The sequence below is a fragment of the Ochotona curzoniae genome, unplaced genomic scaffold (genome assembly GCF_017591425.1).
Source record: "Ochotona curzoniae isolate NIBS_2020 unplaced genomic scaffold, NIBS_Ocur_1.0 scaffold_3835, whole genome shotgun sequence".
Taxonomy (NCBI): domain Eukaryota; kingdom Metazoa; phylum Chordata; class Mammalia; order Lagomorpha; family Ochotonidae; genus Ochotona; species Ochotona curzoniae.
This window is the reverse complement of record NW_024467114.1, coordinates 10,960,853-10,981,220: the sequence shown is the minus strand read 5'-3', so window position 1 is coordinate 10,981,220 and position 20,368 is coordinate 10,960,853. Positions and strand designations below refer to the sequence as shown.

Below are 20,368 nucleotides of genomic sequence, written 5' to 3'. Positions count from 1 at the left end.
CCTTTTCTCTGAGCATCTGTTTGATGTTGGAACCACGGTGGTTTTCATGGAAGCAAGCCGAGAGCTTGATTTTCAAACTCCACACACATCACCACCTCGGGTTTTGCTTTGTTTTGCTTTGCACTTAAGCCTGATTGACTGTAGCATGCAAACTGCTGCACACATCTCTGCCACCCCAGAGCCTGTCCACATGTGGAGGTTCCAAGCATCTTCCAGGCAAAGGAAGAGAGCTAAATGCAAATGGCCCAAGACAGGAGCTTCTAGGAAGCCCGGGGCATGACTGCGGAGTTGGTGAGTAATTGGCTTCCTTGGTTAGTTACTGCAAAAAAAAAGTGCATGAGAATTTTGACTCCTGTGCCTTGTCATGTTTTTTATTGGCACAGATTACACCAAGATGATTACCCGATCACCCACAGTATCATTTGTCTCTAAGATGACAGGGATTCATTATATCTTGCATATTTTAGACATTTCTCACAAGAGAGAGGACAAGGAAGCAACAGTTTCCAAGGCACTCAGCTTTCCTTCTATTTCTCCTTTAAAATAAGAAACGTTGAATAAATCTTATGAAAACAAGGCACACAGGCAGTCTCTCATGCAGCTTTCCAGTTTCTTGAATAAAAGAGTTGCAGGTGACTCAAGCATGGAGCTTTCTAGTAGGCAACTGACGGGCAGCACAGCCACTCGAGTCAGGCAGGTGCAATTCCCACCTTGCCTCTGGGCCTCACTTGCTCTGTGACACTGAGGTGATGTATAGATTCTCAGCCCAAGGCCTTTGCTTGGAAAGGGGACCACAGACCACAGAACTGAGCTTGTAGGAAATGCAGAACCGGGGCCCTACCCCAGATATACTGAATCCATATTAATTGAACAAAGTCCCCACTTGATTCTTGGGCACCTTGAAGTTTGAGAAGCCCTGTTTAGTTCCCTAGTCGCTTATAAGAAAGCTTCTGATCTGGCCTGCAGCCGAACGGGTTTCCAATCCCCTCTCTCCCTCATTTCATGCCACTCATGGCTTCCTTGATCTTGCCACTGGAGAGCTGTGGGTCAGGACTTGGCTTCTTTCATACCTTGGGCCAACTGTCCTTCTCTCTTTAGTCATGTGATCTCAAGTGGCAATTTTCCCCCTTCACCTGGTTTCATTGTCTTCATAGCACTCATCTTCAGGACTTTTATCAGCTCATTTATTAATACTTGTTATTTGACTATAGAATTCAATTTCATAATGGCAAAGATAGTTACATCTTTAGTTTGCAGAGATATGGCTAGAACCATGCTGGCAATACAATTATAACAGAAACACACTTCAAACAACTTGTGGCAAAAAAAAAAAAATAATTAAAGCTTGGCTTTTTTGGGTACAAAAATATTTGAAATACACGCATAGATTTTTTTTCTTAAAACAGATTTCTTATGATACTTTCAAAATCTTTCCTAAGCATAGATTTCAAGTCTTTGCACCATAAATCTTGTGACGTACCCTAGTATTTGTTAAATAAGTGTGTGAATGGTTCTCTTGTTTTCTACAAGGATTTTAAATGCAATTATCTCTATGAGGCACAAAGTAAGCACTGGAAAACAGTGGCTGCTAACTACTGCCATGACCACCCTCCCTCCTGTACTCACATTTCTGTGAATCAATGCCCTACCTGTGTGACAAATCTCCCATCAGCTCTTCCTGCAGAGGGCTCAGGTGGCCGTCTCTCTGTCTCCCTTATCAACTCTAGCTGGGCTCCTGTCCTTCTTATTGAATGTTCCAAAGCATGATTACAGAGGTCCAGTGGGAGCACCGCCTGGGCCACTCTTTCTTAGGCCAGTGTTCTACAAACTTTACTAAAATCACAGATGCCTGGAAATATGGGACGATGAAGATGGTAGGGGTAGGGACTGCACTGAGTTCTCAGGGTGGTTCCACTGTGCCACCGAGAGACACTCCACCCTCAGCAGCAAGTGCAAACACCTGTAACGCTCTTCTGACCAGCTTTTTATTTTTTGTATTAAATTGCCTTTTAGCTTTCCTTCTCTAGTTGAAGTAATGTTTTTAAACCAAATGACAGATTTTTTACTCACCATTTTTTTAATCATCAAGAATCTCTTGTGGAAAATTTAATGAGGATTAGCCCATTACTTATTGCATGTTTAAAATCTAGGCAGCTTATTTATTTATAAAGTGAAAAAAAATAATGAAGTAAGTAAATATATGGGGAAATTAATGCATCATCAATTCTCTTCATACAGAAATCAGTTTTTTATTATAAAGTAGTACTACTTTTTGAAATGGCCTGATAAATACATGTAGAGGAAACATTATTTTTAACAAGGAAATTCATTTACTTATTCTGCAAAAAGCTATTGAAGCCTAATATATACATTGCTATGATGATATGAAGAATTCGTAAGGAACCTAGGATTCTGGGGAGATAAAGCAGATGAATAGTTTAAGAAAACCAGGCAGAGAGCAGACATGTCATCACCAGTGTGCTGAGGACTTGCACATGAGAATTCTACAGTTTGGTGAAGCACATGAGCCCCAGGGATTTTTAAGCCTTCTGATACACTAGCAACACATACAAGGAGAGAGGCAGGCCTTATTACTTGCCCAGGGTCTGGCACAATTAGAAAGTTTCAATAAATACTAGCTGAAAAATAAATAAATGCCACAAAAAGATCAAGGGCAAGGTTGGGCATGACTTCCTGACACTGAGTGTTTGCTCTGGGCAGCTAGCCAGGCATCCGACCGCACTTCCATCATCTCCTGGCATCCAGAGCAGGGAGCCGCATTTCGTCTGATGAGATCAGTGATTCCATCCACCCTGGTTCTTGAAGGACAGGCTAGGATTTGGATGTAAGCTTGCTTTCGTCACTGTCTCCTTTCTTGGACTTGGCTGACTGAGTTAGTCTACCAAGTCTTGTGAGATTGTTACATTTTAGATGCAATTTACAAGGCAGACAAACCAAAGATGATTGGCAAGTTTCCCTCTCCTGGAAGGGCAGCTCCCTGGGAAGACAGTAGCAATGTCTTTGGATGGACAGAGAAAACTGAATGTTGAACTTGTGTAGCTTTCACCGGCTCTTCCCCCATGTTCTCATCTTTCTGCAAGGCCAGTCAGATGCTCTCAGTGCTGTCCCAAGATTCTCTAATTCCTGGCGTCAACCCTTTCTGACTTTTCTGTCTAGTATTTCAGGGTTTGAAACTACCCTGGTTTTGTTGGTTTGTTTCTTTTCAATGAGTCATATTTACGCTAATGTTTCAGCTAACTTATTTTTTTAAAGAAAAGACTCGTTCATTTTTATTTGAAAGAAAGAGTTACATGGAGGAGAAACAGAGAAAGAGCTTCCTCCCACTGGTTCACTGCCCAAATGGCCACAATGGCTGGAGCTGAGCCAATCTGAAAGCAGGAGCCTCTTCTGGGTATCCTACATGGGTGCAGAAGTCCAAGGCTATGGGCCATCCTCGACTGCTTTCCCAGGCCATAAACAGAGAACTAGATTGGAAGTGGAGCAGCCAGGATACAAACCAGCTCCTATATTGGATGCTGGTGCTTGAAGGTAGAGGATTTACATGTTGAGCCACAGCACAGGCCCCAGTTATAACCGAGTTCTTAGGTTAACTCTCTGAGGGTCTGAGGGGATATCCTGAATCTCTTTCAGAGGGGATTGGCCATCTGCACAGTGGCTGAATCAATCTGCAAAAGCATCTGCAGCCTCATCTGAGGGCTGTTCTGGTGTTTGGTCGGTGTTTGGTCACACAGTGGGATCACCAGTTCTTGGTAGGCCAACTCATGCCATGTTTTCCAACACTGTTTCAAAATACTAAGGTAGGAAGCTTTCCATATAATGGGAAATAATCACTTCCATATCCAATTGTACACATCGCACACAGGCTTCCGCCATTGCATTCCAGAAAGATTTTCACATAACAGGCAGTTTATAATTGGCAGATCAATCTTTAAATGTACATATTTTTAAAATATTTGTCTATTTTGAAAGTCAGACCTGCAGAGACAGAGGAACAAAGAGAGAGAGAGAGAGAGAGAATGAATTAGCTAGCTCTACTCTGCTGGTTCACCCCATAAATGACTGCAACAGCCAAGGCTAGACCAACCCAAAGGCAGGAGCTTCATTCAGGTCCTCCCAGGTGAGTGAAAGGGCCCACACACTTGGGCCATCCTATGCTGCTTTCCCAGGCACCCTGGCAGGCAGCAGGATTGTAAGAAGAGCAGCTGGGATTCAAACTGGCACCAGGATGCTGGTGCTGCAGGTAGTGGCTTAACTTGCTGTGCCACAGCGCCTGCCCTACACCTGCTCAGTCAATAAGCATGTGGCTCATGCCTAATTCATGTCAAAGCTCTAGGCAAGTGAGGGGAGCAGTGAATCAGAATCACTTATCACACAGGAATGCGCCTCACATTGACTTTAGACCATTGACAGTGTGGCTTCATTGCTCATCTCTATTTGAGAGCAGTAACTCCATAACATTTCTCTGGACCCCACCTGGCAGTTTACCAGAAGAGGGGTACTTAGACTTATTCTGAAATCCATAAATTTGCATTCCCTGAAACTGTAACAGTGTCTTGTAGACAGTAAGTTCCCATCAAGGTACTGAATGAACAGATGCTCAACGAGTAATTTGGTAGACTTCACCTGCCATTTCTGCAGTAAGATGTAAAGTGTGAGGGTAAGCTGACCAAGAAGACATTATTTTTATGTTCTCTATTAAAATATTAAAAAATATTCTATTAAGAAGAATAAGGCAGGCATATTTGCTTAACCCCCTTAATACTCATCAGAGAAGTTCCAAGGGACTCATTCTTGTGTGGCATGAAATGGCCGCATTGTCCCAGGAGAGCTTTTAGAGTAACTGAGGAAGGCAAGCCTATGTTGGAGATTCTGCCCACGATGCTGGTTTATGCTAAAAATCATAAGGGATCCTACCATCTTCTCTACCACTTAGCGTAGCATCTGCAGCCAGTCCCTGAGCACCTGCCTTGGAACCCATCCTTTCATGTTCTCCGTTCCCTCTGCAATGGAGTCCCAGCTGAAGAGCAAGCTCTTCTGAGTCCCACAGTTCCTCTGATCCTTTCTTTCATGACTTCTCAGACAAACCAATTGTACATTACTAACCAGAAAGTGGAACCTATTCGGGCCCAAATGAGCATAGTGCCAAACAGAACCTCTCTAGCCAACATCGCCCCCAAATACCTAATGCATAAAAAGCCATTTACAAAAGTGATCATGAATAATCAGGACATGTCTGAACCTAGCAAACTACTCCATCTGCCACTTTAATGAAAATGATGTCAATCAAGTAATGATATGTAAATAATGAGCTAATATTTTGCTTCCCAGCCTTCTCTCCCAAGGACTGGCAAATGATGTCAACGAAGATTTCTGATGTCTGAAATAATGTGGGCACAATGCGAACTATACTCGGGTCAGGCTCTCCTTTTCAAAGTCCTTGTCTTAACCTACTATGTAGGAATCCTCTCTCTGTTGGGTAACACCTATGCCTGAACAAGGAGTGCAATACAGACCATTTTAACCTGCATAGGAAGCCTACCCAAGCTGGATTTCACATGAACATAGGACCACCATTCTAGAGCAAAGACATGCTTTCCCTAAATGTTACACAAAACTTCTGCTGCCAAACAAGCAGCCTCTCTAAAAGGAAGGTCAACAATGCCTTACAGAAGCAGATGCTCAGACTGTGTGACTGTAACCACATGGATACACACAGCACACTCTGCCTGAGGGCAGAGTGATTAAGATACCAGCATTTTTAAACCAATCAGTGAATGTGCTACCTACAGAGAAAATCCCATAATGTAAATTTTATTTTAATTTCCAGAGATTAGCTTTCAATCAGCTTTGAATCAGTGTCTCCAAACTCCCTGAAGTCTAATTAGCTGGGAGTATCTTGTCAATTCCTCTTTAAATAACGATCATTTCATTACTTATAAACACAAAAGTTTAATGGTGCTATTAGCTTCCACATGATCTTGGATTATTTTATTGTATTTTCACCTTATGTGCCCATGATGCCTTCCCTTTGCCTCTGATTCATCAGATCACCTTTGAAGATAATGTTTCCACCAAAAGACATACTTGCTGACATATCCCACATGTGAGTTCCAAGTTTAAAACCAAGCTCAGGCTTCTGTCTCCAACTTCCTGGTGTTGGCTGCAGCACCGGGGTCCCTGCCCCTTCCTTGGGAGGCTTCAGTTGAGCTTCTTCTGGATTCAGCCCTAGTGTCACTGTAGGTATTTAAACTCTCTCTCTCTCACTCTTTCTCTCTCTCTCCATAGGGACATCAGTTCGTGTCCCAGCTACTACACTTATCATCCAGTTTCCAGTTTATGGTCTGGGAAAAGCAGCAGAGGACAGCCCAAGACCTTGGCACCCTGTTCCCATATGAGGGGTCCAGAAGAGACTCTGGTCTTCAGTAATCTTAGCTGTGTCCATTGCACCCATTGGGTAAAGAACCAGAGGATGGAAGATCTGTCTCTCCTTGTCTCTGTAAATCTTGCTTTGAATTAAAAATAATCGTAAAAAAAAAATACTGAGAAAATACTGATGAAAAAAGAAATGCATACATTCTTCCTATATGCCTGACTCCACTGCTTTCAGATACCAGTTTCTTTAATTCTCACAATAATCTTAAGGGATTGGTTGTGCATCATTTGCATCAATCATTAAAGATAATGTAGAGCAGAAGTATAAATTATGGAACTTGATCTACATGTCTAAATTTAAACTTAACCTTGTAGCTACGTTCCGTAGGAAATGAATTCTCTGTGCACATCATTGTCATCATCTATTAAATGTGAGAGGACAGTTCATTCACTCAACAAATGTTTATCAGACACAAAGTCTATGGATAGATTCTGAAATATCACTTATTCCGTAGTTGAGAAAAAGTGACACTTTCTTAACTAAGCAAAAGCTATTCTACTTAAAGGCTATAAAGCACAAGGACATATGTACAGATATATGTATGCATATTCTCTCAGACAATTTTAAAAGCAGAAGTATGGTAACATATTTCTCTATATTAAAATATCCTTGAATTTTTGAGTCAATATCTGTTCATCATAGCATGACACCTTCATATTATGCAGAATTTCAGTTGCATACAGTAAAGATTTTCACCAATGTCTATGTAAAACTCATCTTTTAAATGTTTCATTGATAAAATTTAATTTTTTAGTCAAGATTTCATTCATTGCCCCATATGTTTCCATCTGATTAACTGAGCAATGATCAACCAATTATGCAAAAACTGGCCAAGAAGAAAGATGTTATGAACATAATTTGTGAAGCAAAAGGGGACTATATTAACAGAAGCAGAAGTTGAAAACAAATGTAGGCACTTTGAAAAATGTAATTAAATTACACTAGAATAATTTGAAATTTATTAACTACTTCGTTGCTTTAAGTACGTTTTTTAAAATATTCAGTCACCTGCTCTTAAAATCTGATAGAGATTTGTGTTGAGTTTCTTTAAAAGCATTATTTTGAGTATACCAGTTTTCAGATTAGCCAGTTACCATGATCGTAACAAATGTTTAACAATTTGGGCTAATACCAAAATTCTAGTTTTGCTTTGAAATTTTGGTGAAGAAATGACAAAACTTATCTGCAATTTTAGGTATGACCAGATGTGTTAATTTCATTCAGAAGTTCTCTGCTGAAAAAAAAAATTAATTTGAAACACTCAAAAACCTACCAGGTAAGTTTATGACGGCAGTTATAGTCCCAGAAATCACCAAGCTCTTTTCCCAGGCTCATGTTTTATGAACTAGTAAAGTTAATAGGGACTGTTTCCAAAGATATTTTACACCAAAAGATATTCTAAGCAGAATTTTGAAAACTCAAACATAACATTCTTCTGCAATTTGACTTTCATCTCTATTATATTAAAGCAAACATGTACATTTGAATGGAATTTTCCTAAGTTCAAAGCCAGAGTAAGATATTGCTAACATGTTTTCCTTAATCAAGCTTTGTATTCCCTTTGAAAAATATCACTTTTTTGGTGCCAACTTTCTTGGATTGCTTATGAAGCCTGCACTTAGGAGGGGGTCTGTTCACTGACTTTTAGTTACCCATGCTTGCCAGTACTTCCCTAAAAAGAACTGAAGTTAACTGGAGTGTACAGAGGTGAGAGCAGACTGTACCCTTTCCAAAACGATTTACTAAGTCAAGAAAAGGGGGGGAAATCAATTGCAGCAGAAGGAATAAAGAAATGAAGAGTGATGGTCTCTGAGCAGGGATAATTGCACCTGTCCCAAGAGTAGTAACAGCTCAGGTCAGCTTTCTCTGGTAAAGTTTCAAAGGGCTCATCAACTGTGAAATCGGGAATAGAACTTAACACAGCTGCCAACTGCACCCTGGAAGCTAAGCAGTAATGACACAACACCACCACTGTATAGAACAGTCAAATATATTCACTTAATGTGATCATTCATACCCGCTCTTGAATACCTGTTAGATCTTATACAACTCTGTTATTATTACTGTTTTTTCTTCTCAAAGACCTTTTGAAGTGTTCAAAGCACAAGATGACAGAAGATGTTATGCTGCCCCAAATCACAAAGGTGATTTGCTAAAATAAACCAGCCATGTGTCCCTAAAAGCCTCTGCTTTCATTTGTCACAAATTGGAAGCAGGGCCTCCTGGTTTTGAAAGGCCTGATCAAAACACAGTCCTCCAACCTGACGCATACCACCCAGCAGACGTGAGCGAAGTGATTTCAATCTCACACGTTGGCTTCTGAAGACAGGCGAAGCCTACAGTTCAGGCCAATGTCGGACGACCCTCAAATCCATGTTAGCATTTACCAAACTGCCCACGCCAGTACAGAAACAGAACACAGCGTGTCCCCTCCCCCCCACTTGCTTGCGACAATGCATTAGGTTAGAAAAATGCACCATTTTACATTTCTTCCCAATAATGCATATGGTATGCCCTCAGGAATGCTCTCAGCTCAGGACTGAAAGGCGTGCAAACCAGCCAAAAGGCAGACTTGTTTGAGGAACTGTGCTATGAATGAGCTGTTCCCTTTTTTAAAATTTTGTTTTCATATGCAGATTAATTATTTTATGACTTTTCTAAGAAATGAAGAACCAAAGCCAGAGGACAGAAGACATAAATTGCCACGCCCCCAGACCCCATCTAGCCCTTAACTACCTTTAACAAACATCACTAATATTTAGGAGATGATTCTAGAAACACTGAAATGTCTTGTTTCTCGTGACAAATTGGGAAATGCGGAAAAACTGGGTCTGTGTTCCTACATGAGTTCAACCAACATGAGCGGTGAGGAAGCCATGTGGCCTTCCGGGGGGAGGGGTGACATGCTGTCTCAGGTCCTCCCACACCCATTTGTATCACTTGTCTATAGCCATACTGGGAATCCCGGTAAAGGGAATGAAGATTAAGAGTTGCCATGACTACAATTAGAAAATGAATCTTTTTTTTTTACTGTCTAGCTTTTACTTTCAGTTACCACTTCTGGGGTCAAATGTGATGATGTCTACGTTCATTTCTAATGGGATAGAAATTAGGCAACTAACTCAATAAACAACACACAAGTAGTTGTAATAACAGTAATAATAATAATGAAAACCCTGGGCAATGGGTTCTCAAATTCATCAACTCCATTAGAGAAACAGGACATTGACAAAACTGAATGTTGGGTTCAAACATTTCAGTGTTCTATTCGGAAAGAGAAGTTTGTAAATGAAAAACAAATAAGGTAGTAAACCAAAACGGAAGAGAAGGAAGGGCTGTTAAGCAAGACACATGTGTTAGCTCACACAAGGAAGGGATGATGTGCAATTATTTCTGGTTCTCAGACTCTTTGGCATGCCACTAAACAAAGCACACTATCACCCACTGCAACATAAAATGGCTGAATATGCATGCAAGTTCATGCACAATGAAGTGTTTTAGCAGTGTGCGTTAGTACCCCGGACATCCCACAGCTGGTAAAGAGACCACAACTCTTACCTTGTCAATGGTCCCAGATCTCCCGAGTCCTGGCTTCCAGCTTCACTGGGAGTGCTGACTGATTTCGAGGAGGGAGACATAGGGGTTGGGACTAAATAATGAAAATAACAGGTATCCCATGTTAAAAAATGCAGAGGCTGCACTGGTGAAGAGCAGTGTCAGACACATCCAAACAAATGGGCCCAAAGTAAAGTGGTTGTATGGCCGGGAGAGATCGAGATGGGGCAAGAAAAAGACAAAGCAAAAACAAAACAAACAGAAAATAAAAAGGAAAGAAAAGGGAGAGAATCAAGTGAATTTTTTTTTAATTTTGGAAATTAAAATTTGAAAAATGAATTTAGAGACAGTTCATTTAGGGATTCTGAGGCTACGTCCACTCTAACAAAGTAAAACGGAGAATCAAAATCATTCTCAAGACAATTCAAGCCAAATATTCCCCAAGTGTGAACTATCCAGTTAATTCCAATTCTCCATTTTATTTTGTTAGTATAGATGTGACCTATTACAAAATTAAAAACAGGGTGTCTATAAAACCTTAAGATCTTATAAAAAAATGTGATTCTGGAGGACTGTAAATGGTCAAGGAAAGTCAGAAAAGCCTGCTGTGTGTCTGTATTTGAAGGAAACTCACTGTCCATGTCAGATAAACTGTCATTGTTATAATAGACTGGGTGACAGAGAGAGAAAGGGTAAAATGTTAAACCCTGTAATTTAAAAATCTCTTTTAAAACAAAGACCATGACAGGCTGCTTTATTTTTACATTTAATTATTAGTTTCAGCCCATTGTGCTGTTTACTCTGCTTGGGAGTTGTTGTCTTTGCTTCCAGCAGTTCTAAAAAGCCACCATGTTATGCACAGAGCTGCCTTTCCCAAGGCAGGAGAAACGAGTTCCAAGAGCAGGGTCACCACAAGCTGAAGATCTGAAAGGGAGGCTAATAAAAGGAGCAGGCCAAAGGTGAGGTGACCGTCCTTCAGCCAAGATGGCTTCAGCCAGGCAACATGATGGGCTCCTGGTGTCACATATGCCAGAGCAGCCACAGGCACAGTGCCATTTGGCATCAATCACACACAATTTTCTTTTATTCATCTACCAGGGTATAGGGATTGATTATTTTTTTTCCAAATCCCATAACACAATGTTAGTTCTATCAAAAAGCTAGAAATTTTCTCACATGGTCCCACAGTTAATTCATTCATCCACACTTTATGCTCAGAGGGTAGAGAGAGACAATAAGTGGAGATGGGGTCCTCCCTGAGGGGACCTGTTGGCAGGGATATGGTGACAGTTCAGAAGGAGATCATGGCTTAGGGATATGCAACTGTTTTGTCTTTAAAATGCTGGGTTCATGTTGGCTTGGGGAAATTCCTGTCGTGTTGTAATCAGTATTCACATAGCAACAACATTTCAAAGGCTATTTGAGAGGTACAACTAGAGTTCTTTGCAAAGTATTTAATTTACATTCCATGACAGCCAAGTCCAGGAAGTTTTACCAACTTCTCAATGGATGCCATAGGTCAAATATCCCATAGGTGATATCTTCCACAACATAAAGAAATACAACGGGTGACCTCCCGAAGGCTTGTCACATCATCGCTGGACTGATGGGTTCACCAGAGATCGGATTGTTTGTAATATGTTTCAGTGGCATTTTACTAAGTTATATCTAGTGATTCCTCATAGACTCACCTATACTACAAGAGTTATTCACAATATTCATGGAAAATGCACATTAAGTGGGTTTCATACTGTTTTCACCAAAAGAAGCTTATCTTTTAATTCCATTTTCCACAAACTTTGGAAGCACCCTTGCTATCTTCTTACTTATCTGAAAGTAGACACCTATCAGTGTGTTGCACACATTTTGAACATGACATCTGCTATTATATTTAATTTGATGTAACATTTAAGAAGGTTTTTTTCCCACTGTATGGAACATCATACAGCTTTACAGATACCCCTGGATTATTTTCTCATGTATGGAAAACAAAAGGATAAAAGAAAAATGAAAATGATGTAACACATGAGCGATATATAGGTAAGTGACAGCAGAAACAAATTATGCATAAGTTGCCTTCAATGCAAGAAAAAATTCAATATCCAAACCTTAGAGATAAAATGAGGTCATAAACAATCATTTAGAAATGAATGAGTTCGAGGAGGGGTTTTGCCAATTAGCAATGAAATCAAGATCTTCAATAGAATCAAATAAAAGTCAATTTGTTAATTAGCAACCCCTCTGCCACGTTTTCAAGTTTTCCTTCAATGTAACTGCTGTGCATTCTATGTTCATCATGGAATAATTCCACTCCTGGAGTGATTATGAAATTCATAAGCAGATTCACAATATTTAGATTGGTGAAGAGAAAGTCAGCCATGGAAATGAAGAGCAACTTAATTTCAGAATCTCAAGACTCCCTGCATTTAGCAAGTAGCAACCCCCGCTAGTCACACAGTGGATCAGGCTGCTGTACCATCCATCGGTCAGGAAACAGCCACCCAGCTCCTTCCAGCCCCCTCAACCCCCAAACTGCAAGCAACCCGAACAGTAAGCCAGAGACTTTAACAAATGACATAGCGCAAAACAGTCAACAGACTAGGAAAGCTGGACACGGAAGATCCCATGCAAGTCCCATGTGAGGACAGTAACACAGAGCCGTCAAGTACCTAGTGGGGGCTCGGGGGAGATCCCGATGCTCTGCAGCAGGGCCTCCGTCTCCCGACGCTTGCGGTCCAGATCCGAGTCATCCTGGACCGGCTCTTTCTTCTGCTGCAGATCAGCCTAGACAACACAGACAGGCAGTGAGAAACGTGAATAACCCAACCACACGCGTGCTGTTCCTTGCCTGTGATGGCAACTGGTGAAGGGTAATGCAGACCAGCTCTAAACAGATTGAACCACATGTGCGCAAAGGGTGACAAACACTGCCGTTGTGCCACTGAAGGAGCAGGTTGTGTTCCCTCTTTGGGGTAAAGGCTTTCTCTCACAGAGCTAGGAAAGCCTTTCTCGCACTTGGTTCTGGAAGTTTGTCTCATTTGGTTTTGGAAGAAACCATCAAAGCCAAGGATTTATAACTGGGGATAGAACTAAAAAAAAAATCTGTGTGCTTCTATGGCCCTTCTTGTCCCCCTCTGGGGCCTCAGCTCCCAATGAGTGTGGGCATGCAATAGTCACACTCTGTGTTTGGGGTTATACAAATAAGAAATCGTTGGGCTCTGGCTGGAAAATTGAATTATTCATGAAAATCTATAACTGTAAAATATACTACTTTTGTTGGCAGTATAAATTTACAATGATTTAAAAGAAACCAGGCTAAAATCTGTATTAGGATACATGAGCAATATTGTTATGGATCTCATGACTTTTTTTAAACGTTATTACTTGATTGTGATTTTCACTGAATTTCATTATAACTGAAAAGAGAAAATTTTCATGGAGGAAAATATGGTATAAGACAGTTACATATTAGTTTCCCTCATAATTCTGTCTTCATGGATGTGTCACAATGGCTGGTGTTGTGGCACTGCAGGTTAATCGTTATCTCTGACATGGTATCTCATATATGTTTCTGATTTAGCTTCCCGTTAATGTGCCTGGGAAAGAAAGAAAAGATGGCCCAAGTATCTGGGCACATTTCAAAGCACTGAGTCAATTTACATACTAGCATGTAAAGGAGAAAGGGTTTTGACCCACTCCCAGATGGTCACTTGGGTGCTGATTATAAACTATGTGTATCTTTGCATACGACCCTGGACACCCCGCCTCTGACTATTCATCATGGGGTCCAGTGCATTCACACTTTCGAAGTCCATCTGTCCCTAGAGGGAAGCTACCACGCGGGAGGCCCATGAGGACCCTGTGGGGTTCTACGTCAGGCACTGTAAAACCACACAAAATTCTAAAATGGCACTTTCAGTTCTGTAAGTAAAAGTAGCAAAGTCCATGGGGTTTTCTCCAAAGTTTTAACATTATGTTACTGAAGCAACTTCCAAAGTTTACACCCATGCAACAGAGGCAAAGATAGAATTAAAATGAGAGAAAAAGAAATGTTACAATAAGGATTTCAATCAAAAAAGGAGAACTAAAAGAAAATGAATTTATCATAAGACTTACTGAAATATAAATGAAATAAAAAGCCCATGTAAGGAACCCAGAGTGGAAGAGTATATTATTACAACAAAAACATAATAATAGCTGAGCGATCAGCTTCACCAAGGGAAGGTCCTTGAGTATTTTCTTCATCACAGTATATTTCATACAGATGAGCTCCTGGTACACAACAGGTACTCAATGAAACATGTATCATATGGATGAGTTAGGATCTGCAATGGCAATTGTTACACTTACAGAAACTTAGGACTATATAATAACTTCCTTATTGAGGCCAATTTCCCCCAACAGTACCTCATTCAGGAAACCCTTTCAGAGGTTAATGTTGGAATAAAGTTACCCAAATATCAGGTGACCCAGCCCTTTCACCCAAACCACTTCTATATTCCAGCAACAACAAGAAAATCTTTAACATTCTTGCATTCTTTCAAAAAATTTACTGAAGGTTAATTAAATGTCAGTGAAAAAAGGCTGAGAAGTCTTAATGAAACCTACATCAAAAGATACAGAAAAAGGTCTGCCTAATCTTTTCCATTAGAATAAACCTAGGGCATCTTATTAAAATCTTCATGCCATGTATGTCTTCTGCAGAAAGACACAAGATCTATTTGTGTTTGTTTGTTTGTTTGGCATTGTTTTGTTTTATAATGTTGGTGGCACACCTCCACTAGTGTAATCACACATGGTGCAAAAAGTACAACTGCACTTGATCTCCAAAATTCTCGGACTCTGCTTCTGCATTTTGCAAGTTTTAAAGAAATAGGCAATATTTAAAAATGGCAAAAGTCAATAAGGATATGCATTTCAAATTATGCTGAATTGCTGTCTTGGTTACGTCAAACTGAAGTCATTTGAGGAACTGTAATTCAGAAAAGGCCCTTGACCTGTCTTTGCTACTTCACCAAGCCACAGAGTCCTTCAGGAAGGTGTGTCCTCTAGGAAGCTTACCTCACTGAAGCCAAGTTTTCATGAAATCAGGGCTGTGTCTTAAATGGTGGCCACTACTTTAACACCAGATTTCATCTGCAATACTAAAGTCAAGAAAATGGCTGACACCCGAAAGGGCATACAGTGATAATTTTATGCACATATACAGTTATCTGAATTCTGTGGAGATACCAACCTAAATGGTCTTAATTCAGAGTTTCCAGAATTAGGCATGGTCACCCAGTTTAGTATGAAAGAGCAAGGTTTTTTTCTTTTTTTTTTTTTTCAATCTAAATTTTATTTCTTGTATCTAAGTGCAAGCATAAAGAAAGTTCATAAAAATGAATTATAGGGCCCAGTGCAGTAGCCTAGTGGGTAAAGTACTTGCCTTGGACACTGTAGGATCCAATATGGGTGCTGGTTCATGTCCCAGCAGCCCCGCTTCCCATTCAGCTGCCTGCTTGTGGCCTGGGAGGGTAGTTGATAACCTCCCAAAGCCTTGGGACCCTGCACCCACATGGGAGATCTGGAAGAAGCTCCTAGCTCCTGGCTTTAGATTGGCTCAGCTCTGGCTGTTGCAGCCACTTGGGGAGTGAATCATTGGAGGGAAGATCTTTCTGTCTCTCCTCCTCGCTGTGTGTCTGACTTTCCAATTGAAATAAATAAATCTTTTTTAAAAAAAAGTCAATCTATGAGCTCCAGAATATTTCTAACTCCTCAAACAAAATGAAAACAAGGAAAAAACAAAACAAAATACAACTCAGAGATCAATGCAGTGGCCCAGTGGACTGGTGCTTCCCATAGACTCAGGGCAGGAGCTTGCAACGAAAACTGCAGAACGGAACCCCCGAAGCTCGGGGAGGCATCTTCAGAACTGCCCTGTGATGTGTCATCCAGCGCTTTCACTATAGACTCCTCCAAGGTCACACGTGTGCTGGAAGTGAACTCAACAAGGAGAAGAATGCAAACTTTCTCTCAAAAACTTGTGGTCTCTTTGGAGAGAAAGCCCCAGCAAAGAACAACTATGAAGTGCTAAGCGGTTTGATCAGGACAAAGCCGAGGCACAGCTCTTGTCTATCTGTGGGTGGAGAGCAGGTTGAGGACAGCTTTCTGGAAACAGTGAGATTTCAGGTGAGAACCGACAGGCAGGCATTAAACACCCAGGGGAAGGGTAGCCAAGAGAGACAGAACAATGAGAGCCGAGAGAGGAGACCGTCAGCTTGGTCTGCGGTGTGGTCTCCAGCAACAGGAAGGGCAGCAGTCAGCCAAGTGGTGAGGGTACCAACCAACGCTCCCGAATGTCTGGATTGGACCCCCAGTTCCAGAGACTCATCCCAGCTTCCCATTGATGTGAGGCTGGTTCCAAGCTGGTTCCAGGCTCAATTCAGATCCATCCATTGAGAGAAATGAAGCGGAACTTGGGTTCTCTCTCACTGTCTCACTCTCTCTCCTCCATCCCACCCTTCCTCCCAGCTCCTCCCTCTCTCTCTCTTTCTAATATAAAAATAAATACATTTTAAAGGAAAAAAATAAAGGCAATATGTCAGTTTCTCCATCGAGCTGGAAATTGGGTGTTAGAGGGAAAAGCACTGGAACACCAGTCTCATCAGTGACGCCAGCCCAGAACCTGGTCATCACTAAACTGAGTGCAGGGACACAGAAAGACCCAGGTTTCAAACTGGACACCTGGCTGGCTGAGAGGTCTTCCCTGATACTGAAGAAAAAGGGGTTAGGGGGTTCCTTCTCAAGTTTAGATCTCAAGGACCCAGATTTTCTATTTTCTTATGAAAAAAAAAGAGGGGTCGGAGTAGATTACTTTCAAATTTCTTTGAGCTATAGAATGTCATAATCACAAGAAACCAGGGCGTGGGAAAATGCTACTGCAATATCGGGGTGTTCTGGGGACATGGGCTCACCAGGCGAGAGCCTGAGAAAAGGACGGAGCCATGCCAGTGGCACAGGTGCAGCTGCCCCAGTGCTGTCACAGAGCCCAGGGAAGCTCTGCCCTCAACCAGCTGTGGAGCATTTCCCAGCCCCATGGATCTCACGGAGTCTTTATCCAAGTCCATGACCAAAGCCCTACTCTTTCTTTCATCTATAGTAAACAAGTCCAGAGCAATTCTCCCTGAAGGACATAGTGTGTCGGACAAAGCTGGATTCCCAGCCACGTTCTACTCAAAACCCGTGTATGTCATTGTTGAGCATTTGTCATCTTCCGCACAGCCCAAAGCAAACCAGCCCCATTGGCAAAAGATGCAAGCGCTGAACCGAGGAAGGATCTTTGTGCCAGGGGATATGCTGCAAAGAGCAGATTTTAAACCAGGATGGGCCTAGAAGACGATGCAGTCCACAGCATTGCTGGGTTGGTATCATAGGATGAGAGACTAGCAGTGTGCATTGTCACATGACTCTATGGAGTGTTTCTTTATCAAAGGCTTAAAACATCCCGTCCATTTAGGAATGAAGGAAAAAAGACTTCATTCCATGTGTCCTGTCACCTGCTACCCACAATCTCCCCGAGATTTTTTTCTTATCCTGTAACAAGAGAAATCTCCATCATCAGGCAAAACTGCCTGCTGTAGAAGCAAAAAGGAATAGCCTGCTGCTATCACTCATGTTGGCCCGTAATTTCCCCAAAGTGTGTAAGATGAAAAAAATGAAGCAGACAGATGAAGATCACACCACATTTTGTGGTAATTCTGTGAAATTTAAGTCGGATATCAGAATGTCAGTTTAAAAAGAAACCAGTTATTAGTGAAGGATAGCAGGTGCTTTAAAACTGCAGGAAGTGTTGACATTGAAGGAAAGGAAACATAATAGCTTAATGCTTTTTTTGGCTTTGCAAGTGAAATGAGTAGCCATTCCTTGTCACTTCTTACCTCTATTTCACTCAAAAACTACATCTATAACTGCAAAGATCTCCAAGAGAAAAATATTATGCATGATGTCAAGGACACAGATGATGGTATCAATCAAAGTGCGATGGTACAGAGAAAGTCAATATGCCAGCAGGCTGAAATGCAACCGCAATTAGGCTTTGTCAGAAAACAATAATTGCTATAAATCTGTTGTCCTAGTCTGCTGGTCTTACAGTACTAACAACATTTATTTAGAACATAAGGCATCAAAAGACATTGTCTTTTTCTTTAAGGAAAAACTCTATGCAAAGGCCAGGGTTGAGACGTAGCAAGTAAAGCCACCACTTGCAGCATTAACATCGTGTTTGGATGCCAATTTGTGTCACAGCACTGCTGGCTAAGCTAGAACCTAGGGCTTGCACATCTGACACTCTAGTGCTGATGTCAAGGCTTACCTCTGCTTATGATCCAGCTTCCTGCTAATGTGCAACCTGGGAGGCAACAGGTGATGGATCAAGTACGTGTGCCCCTAAAGAGGCCTGGGAGACCAAACTGGAGTCTAACTCAGTCCCATGGTTGTGGGTATTTGGGCAGAATGGAAGCTATCTTGTCTCTCTCCTCCTTCCCATTTGTTCTTCAAATCACTTAAATAAGTAAGTAAAACTTTTAAAACCTGTCTTCCAGCTGTAATTGCTGACAATTCTGTTTTTCAGTATTGTATCACTAACTTGAGTAGTGGGGGTACAGCTATGCCTTTACCAAACTTAGGATTCTTATTGACCAAGGAAAACACATACTCCTGAAGAAGCTGTGAGGGATCTCAGCAGATGCTGGGTTGCTTTAGAACCCCCCAAAAAGATTTCCAACTCACAAGGGAGAAGAGTGAACATTCTATTCTGCTTCCAGGTGCATGGAAATCTTCACAAGAATGAGGTCTGCAGGAATGACTGAGCATGAAACTTTTTATCCATTTCATACACAGAACAAACAACCTGGGAGGGAATGACAAGACTGACAAGCACCTTCGCTAGAGCAGTGAATTCTGGGGATGTTGCCAAAGTTGGGAGAAGGAGGCAAGTGGAAGCCGGTGGGAGGAAAGTGCTACTTCTAAGAGTTTGCCAATTCAAGATCACTGCCCCTAATCACCTGTCTCATGATGAAGGCTGACTTCTGGCCATGCAATGCAGAGGACACACCTTCCTGAAGGACTCTGTGGCTTGGTGAAGTAGCAGGTCAAGGGCCTTTTCTGAATTACAGTTCCTCAAATGACTTCAGTTTGACATAACCAAGACAGCAATTCAGCATAATTTGAAATGCATATCCTTATCTCCTGCAGAACACAAAATAAACTAGCCCATTTTCAACTTCTCACCTAATATGTTATAGCTGGTGTTTTTTTAAACGCTTTTCTTAAATTAACATTTGTTAAGTACTAACTGTATCCTAGTTGCTGTTGAATGTTAGGCAAGATTAACCAATATTTTTACAACTCCCCCAAATAAAGAACTGTTCTTCCCATGAGGAGGTACAGTACATGGAGATACAGAAGGTTATGGAGTGTCTAGTTCCCAACAGTAAAGAGATTATACAGAACTATTCTAGTCTGGGATGAGTCTGGCATTGGGTGGTCTCCAAAGCAAATGCTGGAACCATTCTTGAGTGACTGAATGGTCCAGCCCTGCAAAGACGTCACTGTTCTGAAGTTGTGGACATCCACTCCTTTGCGCATGTTCCGTGCCCATAATAATCAAGTGATTTTCTTCTTTTCCCCTTACCCCCAGGACTCACCTCTTTTTTTTTCCTTTCCTCTTCCTTACGTTTCTTCTCTTCTCTAATCTGTGCCAAACGCTGTTTTTTGCGCTCCAATTCAGCTTTCAAGTCACTTTTGTCAGACATGTTGGTTTCCTTGGAGAAAAAGAGGAAAAATAAAGATATGTGTATATAAATATCCTTTCTGGATTATCACTCTCAAAGCCTCCAAAAGGAAATGTGACTTGGAAATATGACTTTTTGATGATACAACAGGCTGTATTATTTGACCAATATCAAAGACATCAAGTCATCCCCGGACTGACTATACATTTTCTCCATCTTTATAACTATCTGGAGGCTAGCATTTGGAGTAGTTAAGATATCCACATAGGAGAGCTAGACTGAGCTCTGAGCCTTTGGCTTTCACCCGGCACAGCCTTGACTGCCACTGGCACTTGGGGAGTAAGCCGATGGAAGGATCCCCCTGTCTGCCTTCCCTCCAAATAGGTGAAAATAACTAAATACATTTTAAAAAATCAGAAGCAGCACAATGTTACCACCTAAGCTAATGAATAATAGCAATTTCATTTGAAGAACCAATGTATTTTCTACACAAATTCCTTATTGAACAAACAAAAACATAAATAAGGCAGGAGAAAAGAAACATCATTATAACTTCCAGTTTAGATGACAATAGAGCAACAGCAAT

The 20,368-nt window shown here is 41.3% G+C and overlaps 1 protein-coding gene across 12 annotated transcripts in view; it reads right to left on the bottom strand.

Moving 5' to 3' along the window:
• The window catches only part of DYNC1I1 (dynein cytoplasmic 1 intermediate chain 1), a 228,755-nt gene extending 208,949 nt beyond the window's left edge, over positions 1–19,806 (bottom strand). For 6 of the 12 annotated variants that reach the window (XM_040964611.1, XM_040964610.1, XM_040964607.1 and 3 more), the window contains exons 1-3: positions 19,696–19,803; positions 12,679–12,793; positions 10,013–10,103 (exon numbers count right to left, since the gene is read on the bottom strand). In XM_040964611.1, coding sequence (XP_040820545.1) covers positions 10,013–10,103; positions 12,679–12,793; positions 19,696–19,803 — 314 coding nt within the window. Of the gene's footprint in view, positions 1–10,012; positions 10,155–12,678; positions 12,794–19,695 lie in introns of all 12 variants that reach the window. The other 6 variants (XM_040964608.1, XM_040964615.1, XM_040964609.1 and 3 more) reach the window with 3 other exon arrangements.
• Positions 19,807–20,368: the final 562 nt, after the last annotated feature.